We start from the raw sequence: 27,189 nt of genomic DNA on the forward strand, positions 1-27,189 counted from the left end.
TCTCTGGCAGCGATTTCTCCCACCGCCTCCTGCGACGACAACGATGCTGACGCCATTTTGACGGTGACCAGAAAGTGGGGCTCCTGAGCACAGGTAAACACCGGCTGACCCAATTAGTCCCTCTGTCTCCCCCTACCTCTCTGGTCGTGGTTTTCGCCTCGTTCTCTCTCGTCCTTCTGGGTTGTTTTCTCCTGGAAGCCTCTCTCCGAGCCTTGTCACAGTCTTGTCACTCGGGCCCTGTCACAAGGGTCCGGGCCTGTGTCACTCGTCTCAATGCTCCGCCCCCCCCCACCCCCGTCCCTTCACCGCCTCGCGGAGACCTCCAAACCTCAGAGAGTCTGTGTGCTCAGGGCCCTGGCTCCTCCACCCCCTGGCTGGGCATTGGGGGGTCAGGGTAGGGGTGACGCCTTTGGGGGCCGAGGCTGCCGGGGCTCGGGCTCCCAGCCTTGGAGCCCCCTCCCGACTGGGCCAAAGAAAAGTGCTTGTCGCGGGGTTCGTTGAGCTCAGTCACTCATTGCCTGTCACCAACCCGTTCTTACTGTTTTTGTCTTTTTTCCTCCAGGAAGAACTTGCCATTTAGGAAAGGGGGAAAAAAGCAATAAAAGAAAAGATTCTTTTTATTATTTTCCTCTCACCAGAAATGGCCAATGTGAGTAAATTAAGTCGAGTCCTTAAAATAGCTGGTGGTAACTGCAGCAAAAACTTACCGTATTTTGATGAGGGGAGGATTGGGAGAAGGGCGGATTGGTTTTATCTTGACTTGAGAGGTGAAGAATTCAGTCATTAAACACGCATTTAGCGCCTGCTGTTTGCCCAGGCACTGTGCTGAGCGCTGTAAGGATGCAGAAAGAAGCAAAAGACAGCCCCTTCCATCACAATCTAAATTTTGGTGCTGATAACACGACATGGGTATGTAAGGACTTAACCTGTGTATAGCTAGCTTTGTATGTATGTGTTTGCATGTTGTCTCTACCATTAGATTGTAGACTTCTAGATGATGGGGACTGTTTTGCTTCTTTTGTATCCCCAGCACTTAGCACGGTGTTTTAGCATATAGTAGACTCTTAATGAATGTTGATTGATTGATTTGTTAGAGTGTTTTTGATATGGTGGTTTTTGACCCCGATTTTCCATTGAGTTATAAAAAGCGGAGTGTTTGATTCTCCATTTAAACAGTTCTATAGCTTTTAGGTTTATAAATGCAATTTCTTCTCATTCACAGTGCTAGACATATAGTAGATTATTAGTAAGTGTTGATTGCTTGGTTAGCATGTTTTTAAAATGATGGTTTTTGACTCTGTTTTTAAGTTGAGTCATTAGAAGTGTTCTTGGTTCTCCATTCCAATAAATCTGTAACTCTTAGATTTATAAACACATTGCCTTCTCATTCACAGAGCCTGGCACATAGTAGATGCTTAATAAATGTTTATTGAATTGAATTCAAAAGAGGAACGGGTTCACTAAAAGTTTCTTTTCAAATAATTTTTGCCATGTCTAACTTTTATGAATAGATAAAGCATTTATTAAGTAAGCTCTCACTGTGGACCAGCAGAGTAAAGTTATTCCTTTTTCCACATGGCTGGATGTTTTACATGGCTTCCCTTGTATAATGAGTATCATGTTACTTGCCTTATATAAGGAGGGAATGGAGAAAGGGAGATAATTTGGGGACTCAGTATTAAAAATGAATGTAAAAAATTTTTAATGTAATAAAAAAAGAAAATGCAAAAGAAAAATAAATAATACTTCTTGCAGATATTATCAAAGCCTTTAAACATCACCTTCATTAAGTAAACCTTTGACTCCACTTAGAGCAAGGGTTTTTAGGGTTTTTTTTGTGTCATGGAGTCCTTTGGTAGTCAGGTGAAATCTATAGACCATTTTCAATATGTTTTTAAAGGTATAAAGTAAAATACATAGATTACCAAGGAAAACAAATATATTCAAATAAAGTTATTAAAAAAATTTTCATGATCCTCAGTTATCTATCCACAAACCCCAGATTAAGATCCCCTGATTTAGAGAATGATAAATTGAAGGCTAGGAATATCAAGTTCCAGTCCCATGAAAGTATAATACATTCAAAAGAACAGTAAACAGTAACTGGCTTTTAGTCATGACTCCTAATGACAGACCTGTAAAATAAAGGAAAACCATTACCCAATAGTAAAAATGTTGTAAACATAAAAAAAAATTAGTCCCTGTGTTTTTAAAAGGAAAATTCTGCAAATATTTGAATAACATTATTTGTAGTTTCAGAGTCCTCTGGCAAAGTGTACGCTCTTAGGTAAACTCAGGTGACTTCTGGAAAGTGTATAAATTCACCTAGTTGGAAAGAGCCTATGCTTTTGCAAGGAAAATTTTGTGAGAATATTGTTTTGATATACACAGTATAGTATTTAATGTTTATTAGGTGACCTTTCGGAACTTAAATCAATTCTTGTACATACAGTCCATGTACAGTAAGTACTTCGCATATGTGCATATCTTGCAGTATAAAAATATAAATGTTCTCTTGATTTTGGAGGAATGTTTTCTTTTACAAAAGGGATCTTAAAATATCATCTGAAGAACCTGACATCTGATCAGAAGAACAAGTTTGTTCATAACTATGTAGGTGATTCTAAATTGAAACTGCTTAATCTGATTTAGACTTATGATTATTAACAGTAGCTTTAAAATTTTATTTATTTTTGGTATTCTTTTCTTTTTAAACTTCGAGTCCCACAATCTCTCCCTCCCATTTCCTCCCTCACCCAATGGGAAGGCAAGCAATATAATAGCAATTATACATGTGAAATAATGCATAGCATATTTCTATATTAGCCATATTCCTCCCAAGAAAAAGAAAGTGAAAAAAAATCATACTTCATTTTGTACTCATAGTTCATTAATTCCCTCTCTGAAGGTGAATAACATTTTTTCATCATGAGGCCTTGGGAATGTCCTGGATCATTGTATTGATCAGTCTTTCACAGTTGATCATCATTACATCATTGTAATGTACTGTGCAGGATGATCTCCCAGTTCTTCTCCCTTCACTTTGCTTCAATTCATATAGGTCTTGCCATGTTTTTTCTGAAACCACCCTTATCATCTTATTGCATAGTAGTACTCAATCACAATCATATATATCCTCAACTTAACCATTCTCCAGCTGATGAGCAGACCCTCAATTTCCAATTGTTTGCCACCACAAAAAGAGCCACTGTAAATAACAGTTTTATGCCCTTTGGGCATGGTTCCAAATTTTCTCCAGAATGATTGGACCAGTTCACTATTCCACCAAACAGATGTTAATGTACCTGTTTTTCCCTCCTCCTCTCTAGGATTTGTCATTTCTGGTAGATGTGAACTGGTATCTCAGAGTTGTTTTAATTTGTGTTTGTCTAACCCATAGTGATTTAGAGCCTTTTTTCATATGAGCATATATAGTTTTGATTTCTTCATCTGAAAACTAACTTCATATCCTTTGACTGTTTATCAATTGGAGAATGGCTCTTATTTTTATAAAAGTGATTCAGTTCTATGTTCTGTATATATTTGAGAAATGAGGTCTTTATCAGAGAAACTTGCTGTAAATTTTTAGATAGTACTTCATTGTCTATGGTACATTTTATCAAAATGAAGTTTACTTGATTATCCATTTTAATTCCTGTTAAATAATACATTTTTCTTTTGCTTTGTTTGAGATCATGATTGCTATCCCTGCCTTTTTTACTTCAGTTGAAGCATAATAGATTCTGCCCAGCTCTTTTTTAAATTGTGTTTTTCTTTGTTTCAAATATGTCTCTTGTATACAGCTGTTGTTGGATTCTGGTTTCTAATCCATTCTATCTAATTCCATTTTATGGGTGAGCTCTTCTCATTATCATTCACAGTTATGATTATTAGCTGTGTATTTCCCTCTATCCCATTTTCTTTTGTTTCTTCTTCTCTCTCTTTTTATCCTGTCCTTCCTCAAAAGTCTATTTTGCTTCTAACCACTGCTTCCCTTAATCTGCCCTCCCATTTATCATTTCTCCCATCCGTCTTTTATCCTCTTTGCTTTCTATTTCCCTATTGGGTGAGTTCGATTTCTATACAAAACTGAGAGTGTATGTGTATATATATGTGTGTGTATATATATATATATATATGTATATATATATATATATATATGTATATGTATGTGTATTCTTCCTTCTTTGAACTAAATCTGATGAGAGGGAGTTCAAGTATTGCCTGCCACCACCCCTCCCCATTTTCCCTGGCACTGTAAAATCTCTTACTTGTGAGAAAATTTTCCCTATTTTACCTCTCCCTTCCCCCACTGCATCCCTCTTTCTTACACTTGAATTTTTCTTAGAGATCATTCCAGTGTAATCTACTCAAACCCATGCCCTCTGTCTATGTAAACTCCTTTTGACTTTGGCAATTGCTTTTAATTATTGTATCCACATACATTATAGGTCATAGGACCTCACGAGTCTGTCCTGAAAACCCCCCCTCCTCCCTTTTCATTTACTCAGTAATTCTTCAGGTATTAAAGGTAGATAGTTAAAACAAGCTACTGTCATCAGATGCTCCTCCCACTGTTTATCTAAAATTATGCAAATTAAAAACATATTCTAGTGTTGAAAGAGAAATTGAGAATTAATTTATTAGTATGCAGTAATTCACTTTTTTGTTGTTAAAACACTTGTTGGGCTAACAAAAACATGATACATTAGCTGAAGTTCTGAGAACATAGAATAAATTAGGACAGAAAGCAATAGCTGCTGTTTTGCTGCCTTTTATTCCCTTTTTGTTACAGACTTATTCTACTTTTTTTAGGAGGTGGGACTATGTTATTGAATGTATTTTTGATAAACATACAAGAACTCACGTCCCTAGGGAATAGTGTCCAGTTCATAGCAATTATATTTATTCTAATTCTGCTATTAAACCATTTTTAGAATTCAGTTCAGTGGCCTCAGTGATTTTTGAAAATGTCAATGTCAATAGGAAAAAAAGTGAATATACTCAAACCAGTAAATTTTAAAGCAATGTGAATAAAAAGGAACATTGCTTTTGTGCCTCAAAAACTGGCTTTAAAAGTAATTTCAAAAGAGTTGTTCAAAATATTTATGATCATCATTGGAATAAAGGTATGTAAAACTGGAGTTTTTTTGTTTGGATGTGTTGCTTTGCTTGGTATCTTGTTACGTTGTAGCAACACATACCACTTTTTGAGTGCCGATTCTTGTGATCCGATGTTAACTCTCTGTGAACCATACAAAAAACTAGATGGTCCTTGCGCTCAAGCAACCTAGTGTAGTTGTATTATAGTTATTTTTGTATATTCTCTCTCCTAGATCTTAATAAGCTTTACTGAGTTTTATATTCCCAAATGGATATAGCATAGCTAGTACCTTGCTCCTAGTTGCCCAGTGACTATTTGAATCAGTGCATGAATAGTTAAATAAGGCATATACTTAAAAATTAAGTGATTCAAGAAATATTACAAAGCTATAAATAATTAAGTGGCAATGATAATAAATGCTAAATGATTTTGGGGTAGAGAAGGAGAATTGCTGGGGATCAGCAGTAATGAGGAATGTTTCCTGAAAGAAGTGGAGCTTGTGCTTTTGAAAGAACTTAGTATATTTACTGCATATTCCATTAACTTAGCTACACAGGAAGCTGGCCAGACTTAGGGTAAATGGGGACAGGACCAGTTAAGTTTTTTTCTGGCCAAATAACATTTTTGAGGGTGAACTATTTTTTGCAACTGCCATAAAACCTCATTGATTTAGATCTTTATTCAAATGTCATAATTTCCACATTAAACATTTCAGCAAACTGTAAGTTCCTTTTGTGTTCAAGGTCCTGGGCTAGACTCTGAATAAACACATTTTTTAAATGATAGTTTGAGTACAAAGTTCAGTATTTTAAAGTTAAGTAAAAGTTCAGTATGAAAAGTGGTATAACTTAAGATTTTTAACCTTTTTATATTTATGGTTATTGTAGATCTACTTTGAATTTTGCTCTTCATTAATAATTTTGCTTCATTATAATTTTTATCTTGATTTATACTATATACAGCTCTTAAAAGTTAATAAGTAAACCTTTTTTAAATTGATTCTTTCACATTTAAGATGACTTTTCACTTCTTTAATTTCAAATAAGCGAATCTTTTCTTTGTTTCAAAACTGTCCTACTTATTAATCTGTATGCCTCACCTTTAATCACCAGAATTTTCTACATTATGCAATATTTTTAACAACTTTGGGCTGAAACCAATTAGGTTAATATTAGAGCTTGCCCATGAGACCAACCTCAGAGGTTCTGCCGTTTTACCTACCAACCCTATGAAGACACCAAAGATTTCATTCCATTTCTAACATTTCCTAGTATTCTCAAAATGTGTTTTTGTTTACAAAAGGGAAAAGTAAGACATTGTAAATAGGATCCTACTAATTCTTTGACATGGAAAAATTTAGTTTGTCACATGCCCAGTTGATAGAATCATCATCTTACATAAAAAAAAGCACATTAGTAGTTTCTAGTGATAACTTTTTAATATACTTATTTGTTAGAAATCATTCTTAACATTGAAGTATCTACTACATGAATGATACTGGTCTGGCTTCTGTTTGTACTGTGGAAAGTTTATATATCCTTAAAGGACCTACTTAATATTTCAATAAATATAATTATCATTTATATTTTGTTGAATTATACAAATAGGAATCTTAATGATAAGTGTTCGAAAAAATTATACTCCAATATAAGAGTTTACCCAGGAGATATGTGCAAGTATCGATATAAAACATTTCTATTCCAATCATTTTCATTTTCTTTTTTAATTTTAGGTGCTCTGTAACAGAGCCAGGCTGGTTACATACCTCCCAGGATTTTACTCTTTAGTCAAAAGAGTTGTAAATCCCAAAGCTTTTTCTACTGCTGGATCTTCAGGTTCAGATGGGTCTCATGTAGCTACTGCGCCCCCAGATATATGTAAGTAAAAGATATTTTTATATAATTTGAATTATTTTTATACTTGCAGCAAATTATTTGAATATACTTACCCTCTCTCCAAAAGTGGAAATATATCATGCCAGCATTATTAATTGCCCCACAATCCCTTTTAGGTATTCCTCCATTGCTATATCTATGTTGCCTATATCTACTGTTGCCTCAGTTTCCTTCACTGTGAAATGGGGATAATAATAGCACCTAATTCACAGGATTGTTTGAGAATCAAATGAGATACTTGTTTTGTTTTTTGCTTTTTGGGTTTTTTTTTTTTTTTTTTTTTGGTGAGGCAATTGGGGTCAAGTGACTTGCCCAGAGTCGCACAGCTAGTGAGTATTATGTTTCTGTGGCAGATTTGAACTCAGGTCCTCCCGACTCCAGGTCCAGTGCTCTATCCACCCTACCACCTAGCTGTCCCGAGATACTTGTTTTTAAAAAGCCTGGGATGTATAGTGCCTAGTACATAGTAAGTGCTAAATGCTTATTCTCGTCTCTTCTTCCCCTTCCCCAATGCTATTGTGATCTGAAGTTTTAAAAAATAACTCATCTTACCTCTTAAGAAAATCTCTCTTTCTAGTTTTTTTCTCCTACCTTTTAAAAAAAATTATTAAACAATACTGGTGTAATACATAAAGTATTTGCCTAATAAAAATTAATTAAAGAAGAATCAATCATACAAGAAAGAAACAGCAATTGTAGTATCCAGTACTAGTCTCTGGAACATTATAGGTCCTATATAAAAGCTTATTCCATTTCCTTTTCTTCCCTACCTTCAAATGTTTACATATTAACTTATCCAGACAAAACATGACTGTGATATTGCTACCTCCTCTAATTTCTATAATTTTTATACCTTCGTTGTCAGACAACGTATAATCTGTGTCTGCTGCCTCCATTTTCTCACTGCTTATCTTTCCTTAAAGCCCTTTAATCTGGTTTTCATCTACTAATACTAGTTTCTTCGGTCATTGCCTTCATCCTATATATTAAAACGTAAATGCATTTGTTCTTGAAACTTACTTTTTCCTTTATCTTCTGTTTCACTGTGCTATTCTAATTTTCTTGCTGCTTTCTTATTTCCTTTTTACATCCCTTAACTTAAATGAGTATTTCTCAAGGCTCAACCCTTGGCCCTCCATTCATTCCTAAACCTGTGCTTTAGTTAACAACCCAGATAATTCTCTATTCTTTCTCTTCAACCTCAACCCTTCTTTCCAGCTTCATTTATCTGTTTTCTAATAACTGGAATACCACCTTAAAATCCTACTGTCACCTTAACTTCAGCTGAACTCATTTGCATTTTTACTTACCTAGAACAAAGATCAAGAAAACTATTAAAAATTCATTTTTAATAAAAATAAGGACATCAAATATTTGGGAATTGACCTGCCTAAAAATACACAGGATCAGCTTAAGGATAGCTGTAAAAGTATAATGACTAAAATTGAAGGGGAAATTCAATGTTTATGAATGGGCCAGATTAATAAAGTAAAAATGGTAATACTCTGCAAATGTATGTCTAGTTTATGTGATTACAATGAGAATACCAGGAGATTCATTTATAGAACTAAATACAATCTTAATAAAATTTATATGGAAAAAATCAAGTTCACAAGAATATCAGAGATAAGATGAAAAAAGTTGATAAAGTTTTTAAGCTGATAAAGCCTACACTTCAGGACTCAGAATATATGATAAATTGGTTAGCAATATTTTTGGGTGTGGGGTACTTTGGGGTACAAAGAATAACAATTGATGCTATTTTCATTTTATTTAGGTATACGAAGAATCCCATATGTATTTTGATTGGAATTAAATAAATTATTGGGGGAGAGTTCATTTTAACTTTATTAATCTGATCCAACAATATTACATAATTTAGGTCTTTTTTTTTTTTTTTTTAAAAGGCATTATAGTTTTAACCAAAAAGACCGTTATATGATAAATATATATAAAGTAAAAACCTGGAGGAAAGGATTCAAAATCTAATATGCTTGGGAAAGTGGGAAGGTTGACAACATGCCAGAGAAGTTTAGACCTACAAATATATAATGCCATGTACTTCTCTGAATTTCAACGGGTGGATAAGCTTAACTTTATTTTTCTAAAACTATATAAGGATGGAAGAAAAGGGAAAAATGCATTTGTCTCAGTTTATGGAAGATAACTTTTTTCTGTTCAACAAATAGAAATTGTTAGGGACAAAAGACATGCTTGACTACATTCAAATCAGAAACAATACAGAAAAAAATAAGATTGGAAAAATATTTATGGCAGATATAATTGATTTAAAAACTTGACATCAAAATCATAAGGAGCTGTTAAAAAAAAACTTACACAGTTAACATCCAGTGTACAATAGGTAAAATGGTCAAAAGATGCAATTTTCAAAAGAAAAAACCTATGTTGTTAAGAATTTTGAATTATGAAATATGAAAACTTGAAAATATGAAAAACCTTGAAACATGCTCAACTGCACTACTTATCAAAGAGATGTAAGTTAAAATGACTATGAGGTGCCACATCACACCCATCAAATTGGCATATGTAATTAAAAGCAAAAAACTCAGTAGTGGTGAGATTATGGGAAAACTGGTAAATTAATTGCTGATGAAATTAGAAATATAAAATTTTTTTGGAGAATAATCCAGCAGTACCCAGTAAAATCACAAAAAATTGTAATACCATTTGTCCCAATAATTCCAGTTGTTAGTGATTTTTAAGTGTCATAAATAAACAAAAATAAACTTAATAAAATTTTTTCATAGCAGAATTATTTGTAATTACAAAAAACTACAAATACTTAAATGTCTAATAGAAATAATTAAATAAGGATCGAAGAATTTTGTACACTAATGTGATGGAATCATCTAGTGCAGTTAAGTCTAACATAATAGGAACATGTAGGAACAGACTTTTATGAAATAATGCAGATTTTTTAAAAGCAGAAGGAATGAATTTTAGCATTTTTAGGTGCTTATTATGTGCTAGGCATTGTACTGAGTGCTGAGGATACAGATTTTAAAAGAGACAGTCCTTTCCTAATTACATTCTAACAGGGAAAATAACACATCCAGGAATAGGTAACCAGGGAGGAGAGTTTTGTGCTGGGGAAAGGTCAGGGAGGAATTGACAGGTTCACTCAGTAGGATTGGCGAGCCAAAAGTGAATGAATTAATTTTTCCACGGAGTAGGTCATGGATTCAGGAAATCCCCAATGTGGAGATCCTGGTCTGAAGCTTAGTGGATACTGCAGGTCCAGATGAGGAAGAACAGCTCAGTGGCTGCTGATGGATGGTGAAATTGGATGACTAGATGCAGTGTAAAGCTGCAGTCCAGTCTGATGACCAGCATTAGTCTTGTATTGACTAGTCATTGAGGTTATCGTATATACCAGTCCAGGCCTGTTCCATCCTTACGTCTGTTCACTGGTATATTTCGTTCCAGCTCTTCCTTGGAGGCATTTGCTCAGCAGTAGCAAAAAACTGGCTTCCTGGACCACTGTCAATTTTCCATCTCCCTCCCTGGAATAGAATGGCTAGCCACCAGTTTCTCCTGACAGAAATTTCCCTACAGTAGCAGGCTTCTAGGGCATCTTGCCACCTCTTCCTCCTTCTGGTCATCCTTCTTGCATCCATCTTCCTTGTCCACAACAAATAGAATTCATACTTAACTGGAGCCATATAAAAGTGGATGTGAGGAGTTGGGTGTGAGGCCACAGGCCTATATAATCCCTAATACTAGGGAGACTGGGGCACTTGAGCCCTGGAGTTCTAAGCTGCAGAAGGGCTATACTCATCAGATTTCTACACTGTCTGGCACTAACATGATGAGTTTTGGGGGTGCTAAGGTGCTCCAAGATGCCAAAGGAGGGGCACACTAACCCAGGTCAGAAAAAAGCAGGTTAAAACTCCTGGACTGATCAGCAAGATGGGGACACATGGTCTTTTTGTTGTTGTTGTTGTTGTTGTTGTTGTTAAAGAAGAAGAGAGTAAATGTAGAAACAATTCCAATTAAGACTCGGGATTTCCTAGACAGTTATATTTCATATATTGAAATTAATTTAAGTCCAAATATTGATGAAGTAAGTTAGATGTTTTTGAAATGTTGGACAAAACTTAGTGGACATTGCACTACTACCTTAATCATAATGATTTTACAACCCAAACCTAAACAGATTGATTAGGATGAAAATTGCTGCAAAGTCCTATTTATCTCAGTGGCAAATAGTCTGAAGACAGCCAAGTGTGGCTAGGAAATAGACATGCATCATTAATATTGCTTGTGTCTGTCATGTGATTAATAACTGATCTTTCTATTTGGTGAGACCACTCATTTTTTTCTTTCTTAAGTTCTACAATAATTATGCTTAATACTATGTTGATAAAAGGACTTTACCAATTCTGTAGTATTCTTTTTATTCCCAAGATGTATTTATAACCCAAATTTTAAAAAAAAAATTAAATGTGAAAAGGCAAAGGAAAAAAAATGGAAATTTGCTTCTGTAGAGAATTAAGCCAAAGAATCATATCCTATATTTGTAATATATGGATTTCTCCTTAAGTCTCTCCCTGAACCCCACCCCCCCCAAAAAAAAAACAACCTCATGATTTTCAACCCAGAAGTGGTTTCTGACTTATGTTAGTGGTACCATTATTTTCCCACTCATCTTGGTTGGAAATCTTGGAGTCTGTGTTGAGCCAGATCCTGGAAGTAAGAAATACCACAAGAGAGATGGACTTGTAGTAGATAGGAGAGTTTCTAAAAGTAACTACATCCAAAAAATATGGCAGTTCAAATACATGTTTGTTTTCAACCAGAAAAAAAAAACACCCAAACTGAAATTTCCAGACCTCATGATCAAATTTTTAGTGTGTGTTTTTAAAATAAATCTCGAATTTTATTTAACAAATGGCATTGATATAGATGATGTATGTTCTCATTAAGATCCGCATTGCTGAAATCTTAACCTCCTTCTTCCCTCCCCTCAGAACTTTCTTAAAAGAATTTCTTACTTTACAAAAATCGTAGGCCCAAAAACTATAACTTCTGTGCCAAAACTGAAGAAAAAATAATTATCTCCACTTCTTTTTAGGTTCAAGAACTGTGTGGCCAGATGAAACTATGGGACCATTTGGGCCCCAGGATCAAAGATTTCAGCTCCCTGGGAATATAGGTTTTGACTGTCACCTCAGTGGAACAGCTTTGCAGAAGAAAAGTCCAGTTCATAGAACTTTGCCTGATGTCCTAGCAGAGCCTTTATCAAGTGAAAGGCATGAATTTGTGATGGCACAGTATGTAAGTGAATTTGAGGTAAGAATTGTTATTGTCTAATAAAAAAGTGTAAAAATCTTATGAAATTATTTCAACCATTACAAATTATCAATTCGACTGTAACTTATCCTGGGGAGTTGCCTGAGGCACTCAGGTTAATTGACTTGCTTGTAGTCACAAAGCTAGCATGTGTTAGGCAAATTCTGAAAGCCCCGTCTTCATGACTCCAAGGCCATCCCTCTAGCTAGCTAGCTATTCTGTTATGCTGCCTCTCAAGATTTGATATTGCCTAGAAATCCTTAAATGTTGTTAATAAGGAGGAGGTGTTGTGTGCTAAAAATGTTTACCTTTGAGCTTACAGTTTGTTTATACTATAGCTTCTGCCTTCCCTTTCAAAACTACCTCATTTTTTATATATTCTATATGCGTGTGAATTGGCTTACCTGTAAGAATGCCAACTAAATGAGGGGAGAGGCTATTTGACTTTTTAGCTTTGTATCCTAACATGTAAAACAGTGCCTGGCATATAGTAGAATTTTAATACCTACTTGCTGATTGCTAATTGATTAAATCTGCATGATTGCACTATAGCTGGCAGACATATCTAATGCAAAAGCGTTCCTGGCCCAAAAGTAATGTTTAAAGTTTGGCTTTTAAAGTTTGTATAAAAATATATTTCTCAGTTTTTTTCAGGAACACTAGTTAAGGCAGAGTGTTTAAATATCTTAGCATGCTTATCACTGTTCACATACCTCCAGTTCCAGGTTGACTTTGTCATTATAGGATATAGGAGCAACAACTTAGAATTAATGCAGGTTGCAAAACAATTTCTCTGGGCATGTTGTGTGTGTGTGTGTGTGTGTGTGTAAGTGTGTAAATATATTCATATTATTCCATGTAATACCTGTGAAACCTGTTTATCATCAAATACAACTGAAAAAGGAGATGGGCCAGGCAAGTAGCAAAAATATTATATTGGTTTCTATGCTATGTTCAGTGATCTATAGGAAGAATTTCCAGTACTTTGAGTGGAGTCCCATAGAGGAATAATGGGAGTATGGGACATGAATGTCTCATAATATGAGAAGTTGTTACAGAGAATATAGATTATTTTTTATATCACCTTTATTTCTTAGTATATCCCTTCCCTCTCCTCTACTCAAAGACCCGTCCTTTATTGCAAGAAACTGAAACGGAAAGGCAGTTCAACAAAATTAATAACCAAATTTGATGGCATACACAATCATATATATTCATAGTACCTCACCTCTGCAAAGAATGTGAGAGAAAGATGCATTTTCTCATCTTTTTTTCTCAGCCCAGATTTCACCATTATAATTACACAGCAGTCAGTTTCTTTTTTTGTTCAATTTCATTTACATTGTTTTCATTGAATTTTTTTTCTGATTCTGCTTACTTCACTCTATATCAGTTCATTTAAGTCTTCCAGTGCTTCTGTAAAGTCTTTATTTTCATTATTTCTCACAACACAGTAATGATCCATTTTTATATTGATGCACCACACTTTGGTCATCCATTCCACAGCTGATGGACATTTACTTTGTTTTCAATTCTTTGCTACCACAAAAAGTGCTGATGTGAATATTTTTTATATGCATGTGTGTAGATGTAATTTACACACACATATATCTACGTATAATTACATATATATGTCACTTATGTCTTTGACCTTCTTGAAGCATATGACTAGCTAGCATAGAGTCTTTGGGTCAGAAGGTATGGAGGTTTTAGTCACTTTTTTAACAGAATTCCAAGGTATTTTCCTGAATGTATAGACTGAAAATTCTAAATAGAATTTTATTTTAAATTCACTATAAGGAATCTCCAAATCATACCTAAAGTCCCTTTGACCACTCAAATCGGGAGCAAACTCTCTTCATTTTAATAAAGTAGAAATAAAAGACTAAAGGGAAGATGAAAGCTTCCTATACGGGCAAAACTGGTATAAGTTGGAAGCAGTATCTGGGTGTGTCAAGGATTAAAGAGAAGAGTGGGAAAGTAAAAGTGTTTTTTCTTACTTGATCGGATTGTGGTAATATACAAAGAATGTTTGGTTGACAGGTAATACTTTTTGTTTGACCAATTAAGTTATTCATTATTGTGAACATAATGATACCTTTGGGTCTTAAATTGTATGTATCTCTTTGTTAAGTGCTTGATAATTATTTATATCATCTGTCATCTCACATAAAAATCCTATGTAGGTTAATACTGTCCTTATTTTACAGAAAAGACAAATAGTGAAATGTTACAAGATGATTTCACAGTTGTCACTGCAATATAATTCTGAAGTTTTGACCCATTTCTTAACCTGTTATGTGTTCCGTTCTTTATGAAATCAGATCTTAGAAATAAATACCATTATCACATTTATATATGTGAGACTCTTTTTCTTCATTTCGCAGAAGTAGTTTAATTTGACAGAATATATGTTATAAAAGTAACTTTAATTGTTCATGCCTCTACCCCTGTGTGATTAGAGCCTGTATTTCAGAGATAGAGATATATGAGGCTAACTAGAGACAACTCAGTAAGATCACACATTACTTGAAACACAGATTTTACCTACTTACATTGTTTTGTTCTCCTTAGGGAAGTGATGCACCTGTTGAACAACAGGAAATTAACAGGGCAGAAACTTATTTTGAAAGTGCCAAAGTAGAATGTGTCATACAAACATGTCCAGAGCTACTTCGAAAAGGTACAGTTATGTTTTATTTTCTGTGGCACTGATAACCAGATAACATAGGTAATTTTCTTACTATTGAAGAATTCCCTCTAGTGGTAGTAATGTTTAAATCTCAGTGATATAATACATCTTTGACATTTGAATGCTTTTACCTTAGCCATAGTAAGTACTTTGTAACATATTACCCCATAGTGACATTCCTTAAAGAGAAATTTAGTTTTGTCACTTTTCGTGTTGTCCTTTTTTTTCTACTCCACTTTGGAATAGAAAATTGACTGTGCTGCTATGTTGTAATAAACATTAATTAACAGTTTGATTGTTATTAATAATTAATAGTTCATCTACTATATCCATTGTGCTAGGCACTAAGATATAAAAACATCAGCCTCTGTCCTCAAAGAACTTGCATTCTACCACATTGTGTTTTTGTAACCCTGGATGTGATTCTAAAATACGTCAGCTTAGTGTACTATAATACCAGTAGGAGTCAGGCTTGGGTTCCAGTCCTGACTCTGAGCCTTACCAGATAATGTAACTTAAGCAAACTTTTTTCGGCCTTTATTTTGTCAGTAAAGTTTAATCTCTTATTAAAAAGTAATTTGAAAGTAAATTCAGAAGTTTTAAGTTCATCTTAGAAAACCAAAATTTGTTCCTCTTTTTCAGAAATTGTTTGCATTTTTTAAGTAATTGGGCTTATTTTGAATTTCATTTTCCATTCTTATGTACAAAGTACGTTGCAGAAATTACAGTATTCTTCTCTTTAAAAAAAAATTAGATACTACAGTAATGTATTTCTTCCCTAAATACCTTGGTTACATCCTGATCAAGCTCTACCAAGATAATAATGGTGGAATTTCTATGTAGCCTTCTTTAAAGACTTTTTAAAAATTTATGATATCACTGGCATGTGTACTCCCTCCACTGAGGCACATTGCAACCACTTTACATCTTAATGGAGGACCTGCATGAGTTGATATGGCAGTACAGAATTGATCATTTTAGTGATAAGCCTCTTCAAACTTTGACTAAACTTTCCCTCAGACAATCTGCCATTGGACCTGTCCTTAACGTCCTTCAAGCTCAGTAGGCCCTGCTAAAATTTGTTTTACCAACATAGCCTTCAAAAGCCAGGGTCGCTTTGATGTCTTGATGAAACATTGGAATAGGACCTTGGTGGAAGTTTTTCTAGTCTGAAAAGGATAAGGATAAACCCATGTTTTACATTTAAAATTCCAATCTATTAGCAATCTGAAGAAGAAATAATAATAACAGTAATAACTCATCATCATCATTATTGAGAAGCTGCAATGTCTAGTAGAAAAAGTGCTAGACTCAGAGTTAGGAGAGACCTAATTTCAAAAATAACATCTCTGACACCACTATGACCTTGTTTCATCTGTTAAAAATGGGATAATACTGCAATACTTACTTTACTTTTTAAAAATAATTTGAGTAAGGTTACATAAATAGCTTGTTAAGTAAATATAATAATGACAACCCATTTAAGTTAAATAATTCTTGTGATGGATGTTGAAACTCTTTGGCACTGTAAGGTACCTTATTTTTAGAATTGAATGAGAAGAAGATAAGAATAAAATTATAGTCTATATCTACATTGAATGTTAATTTTATTCTCTCACTAGATTTTGAATCCATGTTTCCAGAAGTGAATTCTGGCAAACTAGTAGTACTAACTGTAACACAGAAAACCAAAAATGATATGACCATATGGAGTGAGGAGGTTGAAAATGAAAGAGAAGTGCTGTTAGAAAAGGTATGTACACCTAATATTTCTTACTTTTTTTTTTCTTTCCTCCTGGGATGGATGTGAAAGATCTGTAGTGTCACTGATGTAAGGAACTCCATCATGTAGAAACTCTTTCCACCAATGTGTATTGGCAACTCATCTCTAACTTATAATCTTAGAGATTTGCCTGGGGTATTGAAAAGTTAAACTAGCTTTTCCATGAACAAAAAGCTAGAACATGTCAGATGTAAGACTTGGTCCTAGGCCTTCTTGACTCAAGGCCAGCCTGCTGTCTATCCACTTTGCCACACTGCTTCTCTTCTCCCCTCCTTTCTCCCTTCTGTGTACTAATCTATCAAAATGTTTTTACTTTTTAAAATTGTGACCTTTAGTTATGTCCATTAATAATGATCATAGCTAACATTTATATTGCACTTTTTGGTTTAGAAAACACTTTACATTCTCATTTGATCCTAACAATTACCTTGTCCAGTGGGTGGTATTATAATTATCCCCATTTTACAGATGAAAAAACTGAGTTTCAAAGAAGCAACCTGCCCAGGACTACAGAGAGAGAATATGTGAGGAGTAAGATCCTGGCTCTCCAAACTCTTAAGTCCAGCTTTCTTTTCACTGCACTGTTTTGCCTCATTTTTATTATAGTCTACTTTGATGTAGTGGAAGCACTTGAAATCAGAAGACATGCGTTTTTTGTGTTCAGAGCTGGTGCTGTCAGTATTTTAAAAGAAGTAACCGTACAACCTTTGCTCTCAATAAACATGAATAAAATGATAATAGATTCATATAGCACTTTAAAGTTGACAAAGTGCTTTACATTGTATCTTTTGATCTTCATACCAACCCTAAGTATGATGTGTATCATTCCCATTTTATAGATGAAGAATGAGAATAAGAGGATGGAAGGTGCTAGTCTGGTAGACCTGTACTGCACACTAAACTCTGGCACAGTACTATAGCTGTAAGCCACAACATCTCAGCACTCTAGGCCAGTGGTGTCAAACACAAAAAGAAATGGGAACCACTAAACCCCATCTGAAGATCCCTGCAGATGCATATTAACTTAGAAAACTGCATATTCATAATATCTGAGTCCTGTTGTATTTTTTATTTATTTTGTTAAATTTTTCCCATTTGCATATTAGTCTGGTTCTGGACACACTTGGAAGTTTTGTGAGCCACATGTTTGAAACCTCTGCCCTAGTCATTTCTTTTAAGACTATTAAGTTATGAATGGGTTGCTGAGGTCTGTAAGTGCAGAGGCCCTGGGCTCAAATTCTTTCTCTTTTACTTCAGATTTGTGTGACTCAGGCCTAACTCAGACCCAGCACTTTTTGCTGCTCCCATCCATCTTGATGCCAAGTTATTCTAAGTTACAAATACTTCCCCTTTCCCTTCATTCCACCTCTGACTCTGAGAACAGTAATCTGCACCACAATACCAATTCCTGGAAAGTCAGTCTGTCAGTTTCATCGAATCTCCACTCAACTATCACTGTCACATCCCTGACCATAAAACACACACCACCCCCCCCCCCCCCCCCCGGCCACCATTCTCCTATATTGTATTGTCTTCTCCTGTTGAATGCAAGTACTTTAAGGACGTTTGTATTTGTATCATCCTCTGTGCCTAGCCAATAGTAAGTGCTTATAAATGCTTTTTCATTCATCTATTCCCAACTGTTTTGTGGAATCTAATGGTGAAGACATGCAGCTGTTCTACCATGCTGTACTTCAAAACAACTGAAACTGTCAGATTATTTATTGTTGAATTCCCTCTTTACAGAATAAATGACATCTAGGGGTTTTAAGTATTACAGTATATATAGAAAGTGCACCTAAGTTACTGTCCACTAGAGGGTTTCTTCTCATGGATGATGTATAGTTAAATTAAATCTGATCTGTTCCAGCAGATGTCAGTGTCTACTGCTTGGTTACCAGTTGTACCCTAGCTGGTATATTGTTTGAGATTTTGTGGTTTCAGTTTTACCTTTAAAAGCTCTGTGTGCATCATCATCTTCTGCTATGGTTCTTTTGTTGTTAGTGTCACCACAAAGAAATCAAAAATACATCTGAAGTCTTCATTTAGTTGTTGATCTCTGTAGCTTTGTTCAGAATTGTGAGTACTAATATTTTGAGGTATGCAGAGAAGACAAAATGTTTTTATGATTGTCATTACCAAATAGTATAAAAATTACAACAGAAAATAGCAAAGTAGCTTCAGTCATCAAAATTTCCTAAAGGGGTGTGTATGTATGTGTGTGTATGCTCTGTATTTGAATCATTTTGCACTTTTGTGGTTTTTAGCATTGTAATCTAGTCTGTCTGTTGTAATCTTTCTGTCACATAGATTTTTTTTGTTAAAGAGCCATTATAAAGATGTTAGAATATTAAATATAACCTTGGAGTGAAAGTGTTATAGATGTCAAGTTCATGACAGATTCAGTTATTAATTTCTCAAATAGAAATATCCCCAAGAAAATTGAGAGAATTTTTGTTGTTGTTGTTAAAAATGATGAACCTTATTTTCAGGCAAAATCATATTCATAAGAGGTAAGCCTTAGTTTTACTTTGCTTTTTTATTGCTTAAAGATAATTATTGCATCAAAGAGTCAGACTTTACTGACTTAGGACTGCATTCTTATATGTAATGCTCTATTTGATAATTTTTACTATCTAATAGAGAAAAAATAGTGATAGCTAGAGTATTTCTCAGGTCTTTTCTCTTACAAAAATTGTAAATCAATCTTAGTGCTTATTGTCAAAAATATTTTCTTTTTCATGTATGGACAATAATCTAGAATTTTAGCTGAAAGTAGCTTTAGAGGTTGCCTAATCCAAAGAGTACTGACCAAAAATCCCCCCTACAGAATCTACAAATGTTGATTCCACCTCCACTTTAAAAGACTTCTAGTGATGAGCAATTTACCACTTCTCAAACAGCCCGTTATACCTTTGGATTTTGCTAAGAGATGGCTAATATTAATGTTAGGTATGCTTTCTAGATCAGAGTTGTCATGCATGGCTCACAATACTCCTATTGTAGCCCAAACCAGATTAAAATGTAATTGGTAAATATTTAACAATAAAAAATAAAATACAATGAAACATGGATGATATTACATTTTAAAATGTCAGTATGAAGCCCGTAGCAATCCTTGTGTGTATGGTTTAGTAATCCCCATTTCTGTTTGAGCTTGCCACCAATATTCTTGGTAATGGGAAGTAGAAGTGATAATAGTATTCAGTACATTCTGAAACCTAGGTTAAGGCTTATAAAAATGGTAATTGTACAGTGTTTTTAACTGCAGTAGGAACCCACGATGTGAATACAATAGCATTTTAGCATGATTTTACTTTTTTCCCCAATATAAATTAAGAAATGCTAAGGAAAACATGTTTATGATGCATGAGCATCAGAGTTTGCAGCTTTTAAAAAAAGGACTTGGAATTAGTGCACTTTGGCAGGATAGTGTATTTTAAGTTTTTGCAAAATTAGCTTTCAACAGTATCAAAATGAAATTTACTATAGAACTTTTAAAAAATTATATTTTATTAGTGTCTTCCTACCCCTACACCTCCCTTCACCCTTTCATTGTCTTTGTTCACTTCTATATTTGTGTATATTTTTGTGTAGACTTTCCTTTATATCTACTCATAGGGATTATATAGCTAAAGCAGGAAAAGATCTCAAAGACCATCTTTATATTAGAGATGTATTACCTTTTAGAGATATATTACCCTTTATGTTAGATATGAGGAAACTGAGGCCACAGGAAGTTGTGATTTGCCCATAGTCACACGTGTAATTAGCGTCAAATGCAAGATATGAACCCAGGTCCTAACTTCAGAGAAAGTGTATTTGCCTTTACATATACATTGTATACAGTCTGCATACTGAGCTACTCAAAACAGTTGCTAAGTCTTATTGTTTTTACCTCCACAACATCTCTCACATAACCACCACCCACTCCTAATTTAGGCTTTTAAGCTTTTCAGTGACTTGCATCTAACTCTTAATTGGTCTTTCTGTTTCTAGTATGTCCCACTAGAGTGCCTCAAGAGAAAACTAGGGTAGAACTCTGAACTTCTAAAAATCAGTCAACAAATATAGACTGATTTAGAATTGTTAGGATCTCAGAATTATAGAGAGTATTACAGCACTGTATTAAATAATCTTTTTGTGCACATGCATGCTGTGTGTGTGTGTGTGCGTGTGCGTGTGTGTGTGTAGATAGATATCCTGCTTTCATATCCAGTTTGATCCAGAAGAGATTATAAGCTCTTCAAGAGCTTGGACTGTCATTTAGTTGATATCACAATTTTTAAACACAGTTCTTAATGAATACTTATGGAAATGAGTTTTAGGATTTTCATTCAAGGTACAGCAATTGGCCCAGTGTTTTCTAATATTTTAGTCTTTTACCTGACATTCACACCCCTCCAAAGATAAGAGTAACTACAGGTCATTTGGGGGTAGGATGGGGGAAATCTGGGCAATTACCTACACAAAACTTATTTTGAATAATAGTTCATAAAATAGGAAATAAATAAGAATGCTACTGAATTTATTAGACTTTTTTGAATGAAGGTTAATAGGTATGAGTCTATAGTCAGCTTTAATGATCAAAGCAGTTGTAAAATGTACAAACCATCACTCTTTTTCCATTTGGTAAAAATAATACAGTGTTATTAGAATAGTAGCTTAATATTCATCATTAATTTTAGTTTTTAGTATTGTTAATGGTCTTCTCAAAGCCAGAGATGTTCTATTCAGGATTTTATTTTAGCATGGTAAAAACTGATACTAGAATGATTGCCTAAACATTTTATCATTTGTATAATTTCTTTATTTGCTTACAGTTTATAAATGGTGCTAAAGAAATTTGTTATGCTCTACGTACTGAAGGCTATTGGGCTGACTTTATTGATCCATCATCCGGATTGGCAGTGAGTAAATATGTTTCGAAAGCTAGAATATTTGAAATGAGAGAGGATTGAGATGGGTGGGCTCTCTATTGTGCTAAAGAGAATAGGTGTTTTGGAAAGCTCATTTAAACTTAAAGAAATATCGTTTAAAAATCATACTTGGACAGCCTCTCATTCCAGCTTCTCATCTGCACTTTGAGAAGTCAGCAGAATTTCTGTTTTGCACTAAAATCAGCTTATTTTTCATAAGTAATAATCACAGATCACAGGAAGACCTTGCCTGCCCTTCCCAACTGCTGATGCCTTCAATATATCTCTTATCTGTACCTAGATAGTTATATGTTGTCTTCCCCATTCAGGGGTAGGGAACTTGGTGGCCTCAGGGCCACATGTGCCTTCTAGGTCCCCGGGTGCAGCCTTTTGACTGAGTCCAAGTTTTACAGAACAAATCCTTTTATTAAGGGAATTTGTTCTGTGAAGTTTGGATTCAGTGGAAGGGCCACACTTGAGGACTTAGAGTCACATGTGACCTCAGGGCTGCAGGTTCCCCACCCCTGCCAGATGTATGCTGCTTGAGAGCATGGACTGTTTCTTGCTCTTCTTTGTATCCCTAGCACTTAGCACAGTACGTTGTACCATACTATATATTGAATGCATACTGACTATTGTGTATTTAATGGAACATTAGAAATCTTTACTAAGTTAAATGGTCTTCCTTAACTAAACAAACACTCCAGATTCTTTTAAGGAAAAAAATTACTGAATGTATTGAAGATCATCCTTATTAATATTTTGGATGCCAACATTTTAAAAAGTTGACCCTTGGTGAAAATTTATGTTCAGTTAAATTACTTTATGAGTTTTAGTTTCTAAAATCTTAAATTTCTACTTCTGTATTTTAAGAACAAGTTTATGAGTTAATAAATTTATATTACATTTCAAGGATCCTAGCCAAATAAAATATTACACATGTAAAGAATTTATGAGAAGTAGCATGATGTAATCAATATGAAAGTAGCCTTTAAGCCAGGAAGACTTGAGTTCAAATCTTGCCTTTGACATATCAGCTCTGAAACTGAACCTGTCATGAAACTGAACTTCTCAGTGTTCTAGGCAAATCTCTAAGACTATAAATTTCAGAAAAGGTGCCAGCCTGTTTTGGAAGCAAGAGTTTCCTCACCTGAGACCTCTAAAATTAAAATCACATATCTTTTTTTTTTGCTTTTTGGTGAGGCAGTCGGGGTTAAGTGACTTGCCCAGGGTCACACAGCTAGTAAGTGTTAAGTGTCTGAGGCTGGATTTGCACTCAGGTCCTCCTGACTTCAAGGCTGAAGTTCTATCCCCTGCGCCACCTAGCTGCCCCTGAAATCACATATCTAATTCCTGTCCCCTTGGAAGGGGGGAAAAAAATCACTATATATTTTGTAGAAATAGAAAAAAAAATTGTAGGAAAAATCACTGTGTATTTTTATCTCAATACAACTGATATACATTTAATATGTAATGTATCTAGCATTTTCTTTTGCCAGTTAGGCAAAATTAAAATTAGGCAGTGCTTAAGATGTTCCTTAGAGGAGAACATAATGATGGGCTTGTATTTGATATATGGGGGCAATCTTTCTCGTTTGTAATTCATTGTTCATTTCTTAAAAAAAGAGTACTTGTAAGAGACACTATTCTGAAGTAGGTACCTTAATGGTCTCTTTGTTTATGTTTTTGAGGTAAACTTATTTATGCCATAGAATTAAGATCCATTTGGTTTAAAGACAGTTTTTTTCCTATTCACTGGTTCCAAGTAATATATATCTTCCTTATCGATTTTTTTTTTTTAATCCTTAGTTTTTTGGACCGTATACAAACAACACTCTTTTTGAAACAGATGAGCGTTATCGACAATTAGGGTTTTCTGTTGATGATCTTGGCTGCTGCAAAGTGATTCGCCATAGTCTTTGGGGTACCCATGTCGTTGTTGGAAGTATCTTCACGAATGCCACAGCTGACAGTCGCATTATGAAGAAATTAAGTGGAAACTAGGTGGCAGCTGCATTATTTGTATTTGCCACTTTGTCTATAAATGGTGTAAAAAGTCTTCAGTTTTTTAAAGTACTCATTTCTAGGTTTAAAAAATATTTATTTCAGCGTCTGTAAACTTAAGAGTTTGTGATTTATGAGATTTTCAAAAATTGGCAATTGTTCACTCATATTTCTGTTTAATACATGTTAACCACCTACATTGTATAAAAAGCAGTAATTCATATGGATTCAAGGCTTGATCCCATATTACATGTTTATGGAGAGTTTTAGCTATTTTTCCTTTATGTTTGAAATTTTCAGGTTTACTTACATCCTTCCAAAAATAAATCACAGGTTAAGAAGATGAAGATGATGTTTCTTTTCCCATTGTGATGCTTTTCAAATTTGTTTCTGAAAACTTTTAAATTCAGATTCATGTAAATCTTATCAGGTTGCACAATTTTGGTAAATTATAGTTGTGATATATAGATTCAGGTTAAGAATCTTTCTCCATGTTTACTGGAAAAGCAGTACTTTTTACTACGTTTTTAAAGTTGGTCTTCCTCTAATCTAAAACTTTTAAAGTTTTGATATTTTCCTCATTTTCACTCTGTAGATATTTACTTTGTGTCAAGGTGCATACATCAACATCATTATGTAACCTAAAATGTTTTAGGCCTTGGGTTTAAAAACAAGTGGCAGAATATAAACACATTTCTTTATTATAGACAATTTTTAATTTGTTTCATTTGCCAAATCTATTTTTGTGATCCAATGATAAATTGAAACTGCTGCATGTTACAGAATAAATACCTCAGCCAATGACAGAACTTATTTTTTGATAATATAAACTTGACAAGACTAATCTTGTATCATTGGCTTTTTGCCAGTAACTGCCGTGAAAATAATAAGAATATGTAACTTATGCCAGAAAGTATTCATTGCCCTTCTATCTTGGGTTCCTCCTGTAGTTGTTAAATAGGGGTATCAAATACCTATTTAAGAACTGACCCACAGAAATGACAAAATATAGTATTACTCTGCTTGATTAACACTTAGCTTGGTACCAGGTGATGTTCATGCTTACAAGGAAAGTACTTAAGTTATCACTTATTGTAAAGAAAAGCAATGATTCTCTTTTTTTCTGTACTGAACAGTACAGTCAGTATTTTTTAAATGGGTTGCCAGGTAAGAGGTTGGAGAAGATAATCCCCTAAGTTCTCTTCCAGCTTTTAACATTCTATAATTCTAGATATTAATGATTCAAATACAGAAATCATCCCTAATAAGACTTCTAATGAACTCCCAAGGGTCCATGCTATGAGGCTACCTAACTGTATGGTCCTTTTCTTCAGTAAATAGTCTCCTATATGCCATGTGTTTTTAAGTAGTTCCTGCTACTTCATATTTTGCCTATCTTTTAATGCGTTAGTACCCCCTAAAATACTATTTTTTCCACTCTTTGCTACTTTGATCTGCCTGTATTCTTCAGCTGGAGTTGATTTATCATTTCGTATATTTCTCTTGTCATGTATCAGCACTTCTTTCCAAAAAAGAAGCGCCCCATTCTGGGAAAAGAGGTTTACTGCTGTCTTTGTGTTAGATAAACAAAGACTTGAAAAAATATTTGTTTTATCTATTTTGTTTTTGATGCAATTACCAGCAGTATGACAAAAAGCAAGGACTTTTTATACAGAGTTGAACGCTAAAAGGAGCAGTGTTTTTACAAAGTTGTGATATTTAGATAGTCAACATGAAGACAAACTATGAGTTCTGTGAACCCATACCCTTACACAAGGAAATAGGTGATGGTTACTGTGCTAATAAATGCCTGTAAAACAACTCAGGTCTTATTTTTCATACATTCCCTTGACTATGACCCTACAAGTAAGGCTAAGAAATGTATTTGCAAGATTAGTGAATATCCAAATCAACTACTGTTCCAAAATAGAGCTTCTTAGTTTAAATTAGTATTGATCCAGTGACATTGACAAGTTCAGCTTCAATTATCTTGAAAATATTTTTATACTTTTTTTTTCATTTTTTTTATATGTACCAACTTTGGCAGCTTAAGTTGTACAGTCACCATTTTAATACTTTTTTTAAGCTGTATCTTTGGCTTGTAAGTTTTCTGTATTATGCCAATCTTCTAACCATACCTTGCCATATCAACAGCCAGAAGGTCCAAATTTGTATTTATTTCATTTCTGCTTTTGTCATCATATAATATACAGTGCCTTGACTATTAAATGGGGTACTTAATCATTTGGTGGACTCGTAGATAGAAATAAAGATCTTATTTCTTTGTTTTTACAAGTAGAGCTTTTTATGGCTCTAATTACACCTTTGTAGTACATCTACTTTCCCCACACTATCAGCCAGACACATAAATATAAAGGGGATGGAAGCAACAGTGTGTCTGTTTTTCCAAAAATTGTGTCTTTTATTTTTAAAGTCTAGGATCTGAACATTCAATTGTATACACATTATAGCTTGTCAAGAAATATTCTTACTTCTATTAAAAGAATAGAAGCCAAAGGATTTGTGTACAACTTTAGCATTAAGTTGTCTACAAATTTATTTTTAAATATGTAGAAAAATAAAGTATTTTTCCATAAAGATACCATAAGTAGTTGTAACTCAAGTTGAGTATTAATAACTCTTCTTTATATAGTCAGTAATTATAACATGAAATCTGAGTGTTTCACGTCTCTAGCTATACAGAGCAAGTAGATCAAACAAGATTTATATTTATTTTGCTATGGAAATTAAAGTGAATGGCATATAGTTTTGGTGAAAGTATGGTGTATCAATTTATTGGTTTGTACCTAGTTGAAATCTACCAAAAAATATGATTAATGCAAAAAAGACCCAATATAGATAGATCAGCCTACTGGAGTCAAATGAATCTTAGTTTTCAGTTTAACCTGTTTACCCACTGGAGATCTTTAATTAATTGATTGCTGAATTGTTCAGCTCAATTCACAAATAGTGAACTATACAGATTACCAAAACTGAAGACTTGGGGATCATTTTAATGCAACTTATCACCCTGCAAAACTAATAAAAATAATACCTCTTAATTCCAGGGTGGGGAAAAAAGCCTAGATTTTGAGCTTACTAAATAATACATTCAGAAGAAACAATACTCTGTTGTCACATCTTCTATAGTAGCAGGGGATTTTTATTTTTATTTCTTTTACATTAGATGTTTTATTGTATCAATATTTGATTTCTCCTGTTTATTTTTAAATAGCTGCTTAGTAAATCTTTGACCATCACATGAGCAGCAAATATTTTAAGCATGTGATTCTCCACTCTCCTGTCTCAATTTCTTAACAGTAGCAAAATATATCATTGCTGCCTCCATTCAGCTTTGACATTTGGAGTAGAGCAAACTCTGCTTTCTAACATTTTAGTCTCAAAAATTTAATGGTATGGCTAAATCACTGAAAATGTGAAGTTAAGTCATAGCACAAAATAAACTGGAATTGTGTTTA

General features: G+C 34.2%; 1 protein-coding gene across 1 annotated transcript; it reads left to right on the forward strand.

The window, feature by feature from the left end:
- MMADHC (metabolism of cobalamin associated D) lies at positions 1 to 27,189 on the forward strand. Its single transcript, XM_027835161.1, has 8 exons — positions 1 to 93; positions 563 to 649; positions 6,837 to 6,981; positions 12,095 to 12,312; positions 14,887 to 14,995; positions 16,627 to 16,757; positions 21,611 to 21,697; positions 23,516 to 27,189. Exons 2-8 carry the CDS (start codon positions 641 to 643, stop codon positions 23,708 to 23,710), a joined length of 894 nt encoding a protein of 297 aa, XP_027690962.1. The 5' UTR covers positions 1 to 93; positions 563 to 640; the 3' UTR covers positions 23,711 to 27,189.

This window comes from Vombatus ursinus, unplaced genomic scaffold (assembly GCF_900497805.2).
Source record: "Vombatus ursinus unplaced genomic scaffold, bare-nosed wombat genome assembly UNPS02014813.1, whole genome shotgun sequence".
Lineage (NCBI taxonomy): Eukaryota > Metazoa > Chordata > Mammalia > Diprotodontia > Vombatidae > Vombatus > Vombatus ursinus.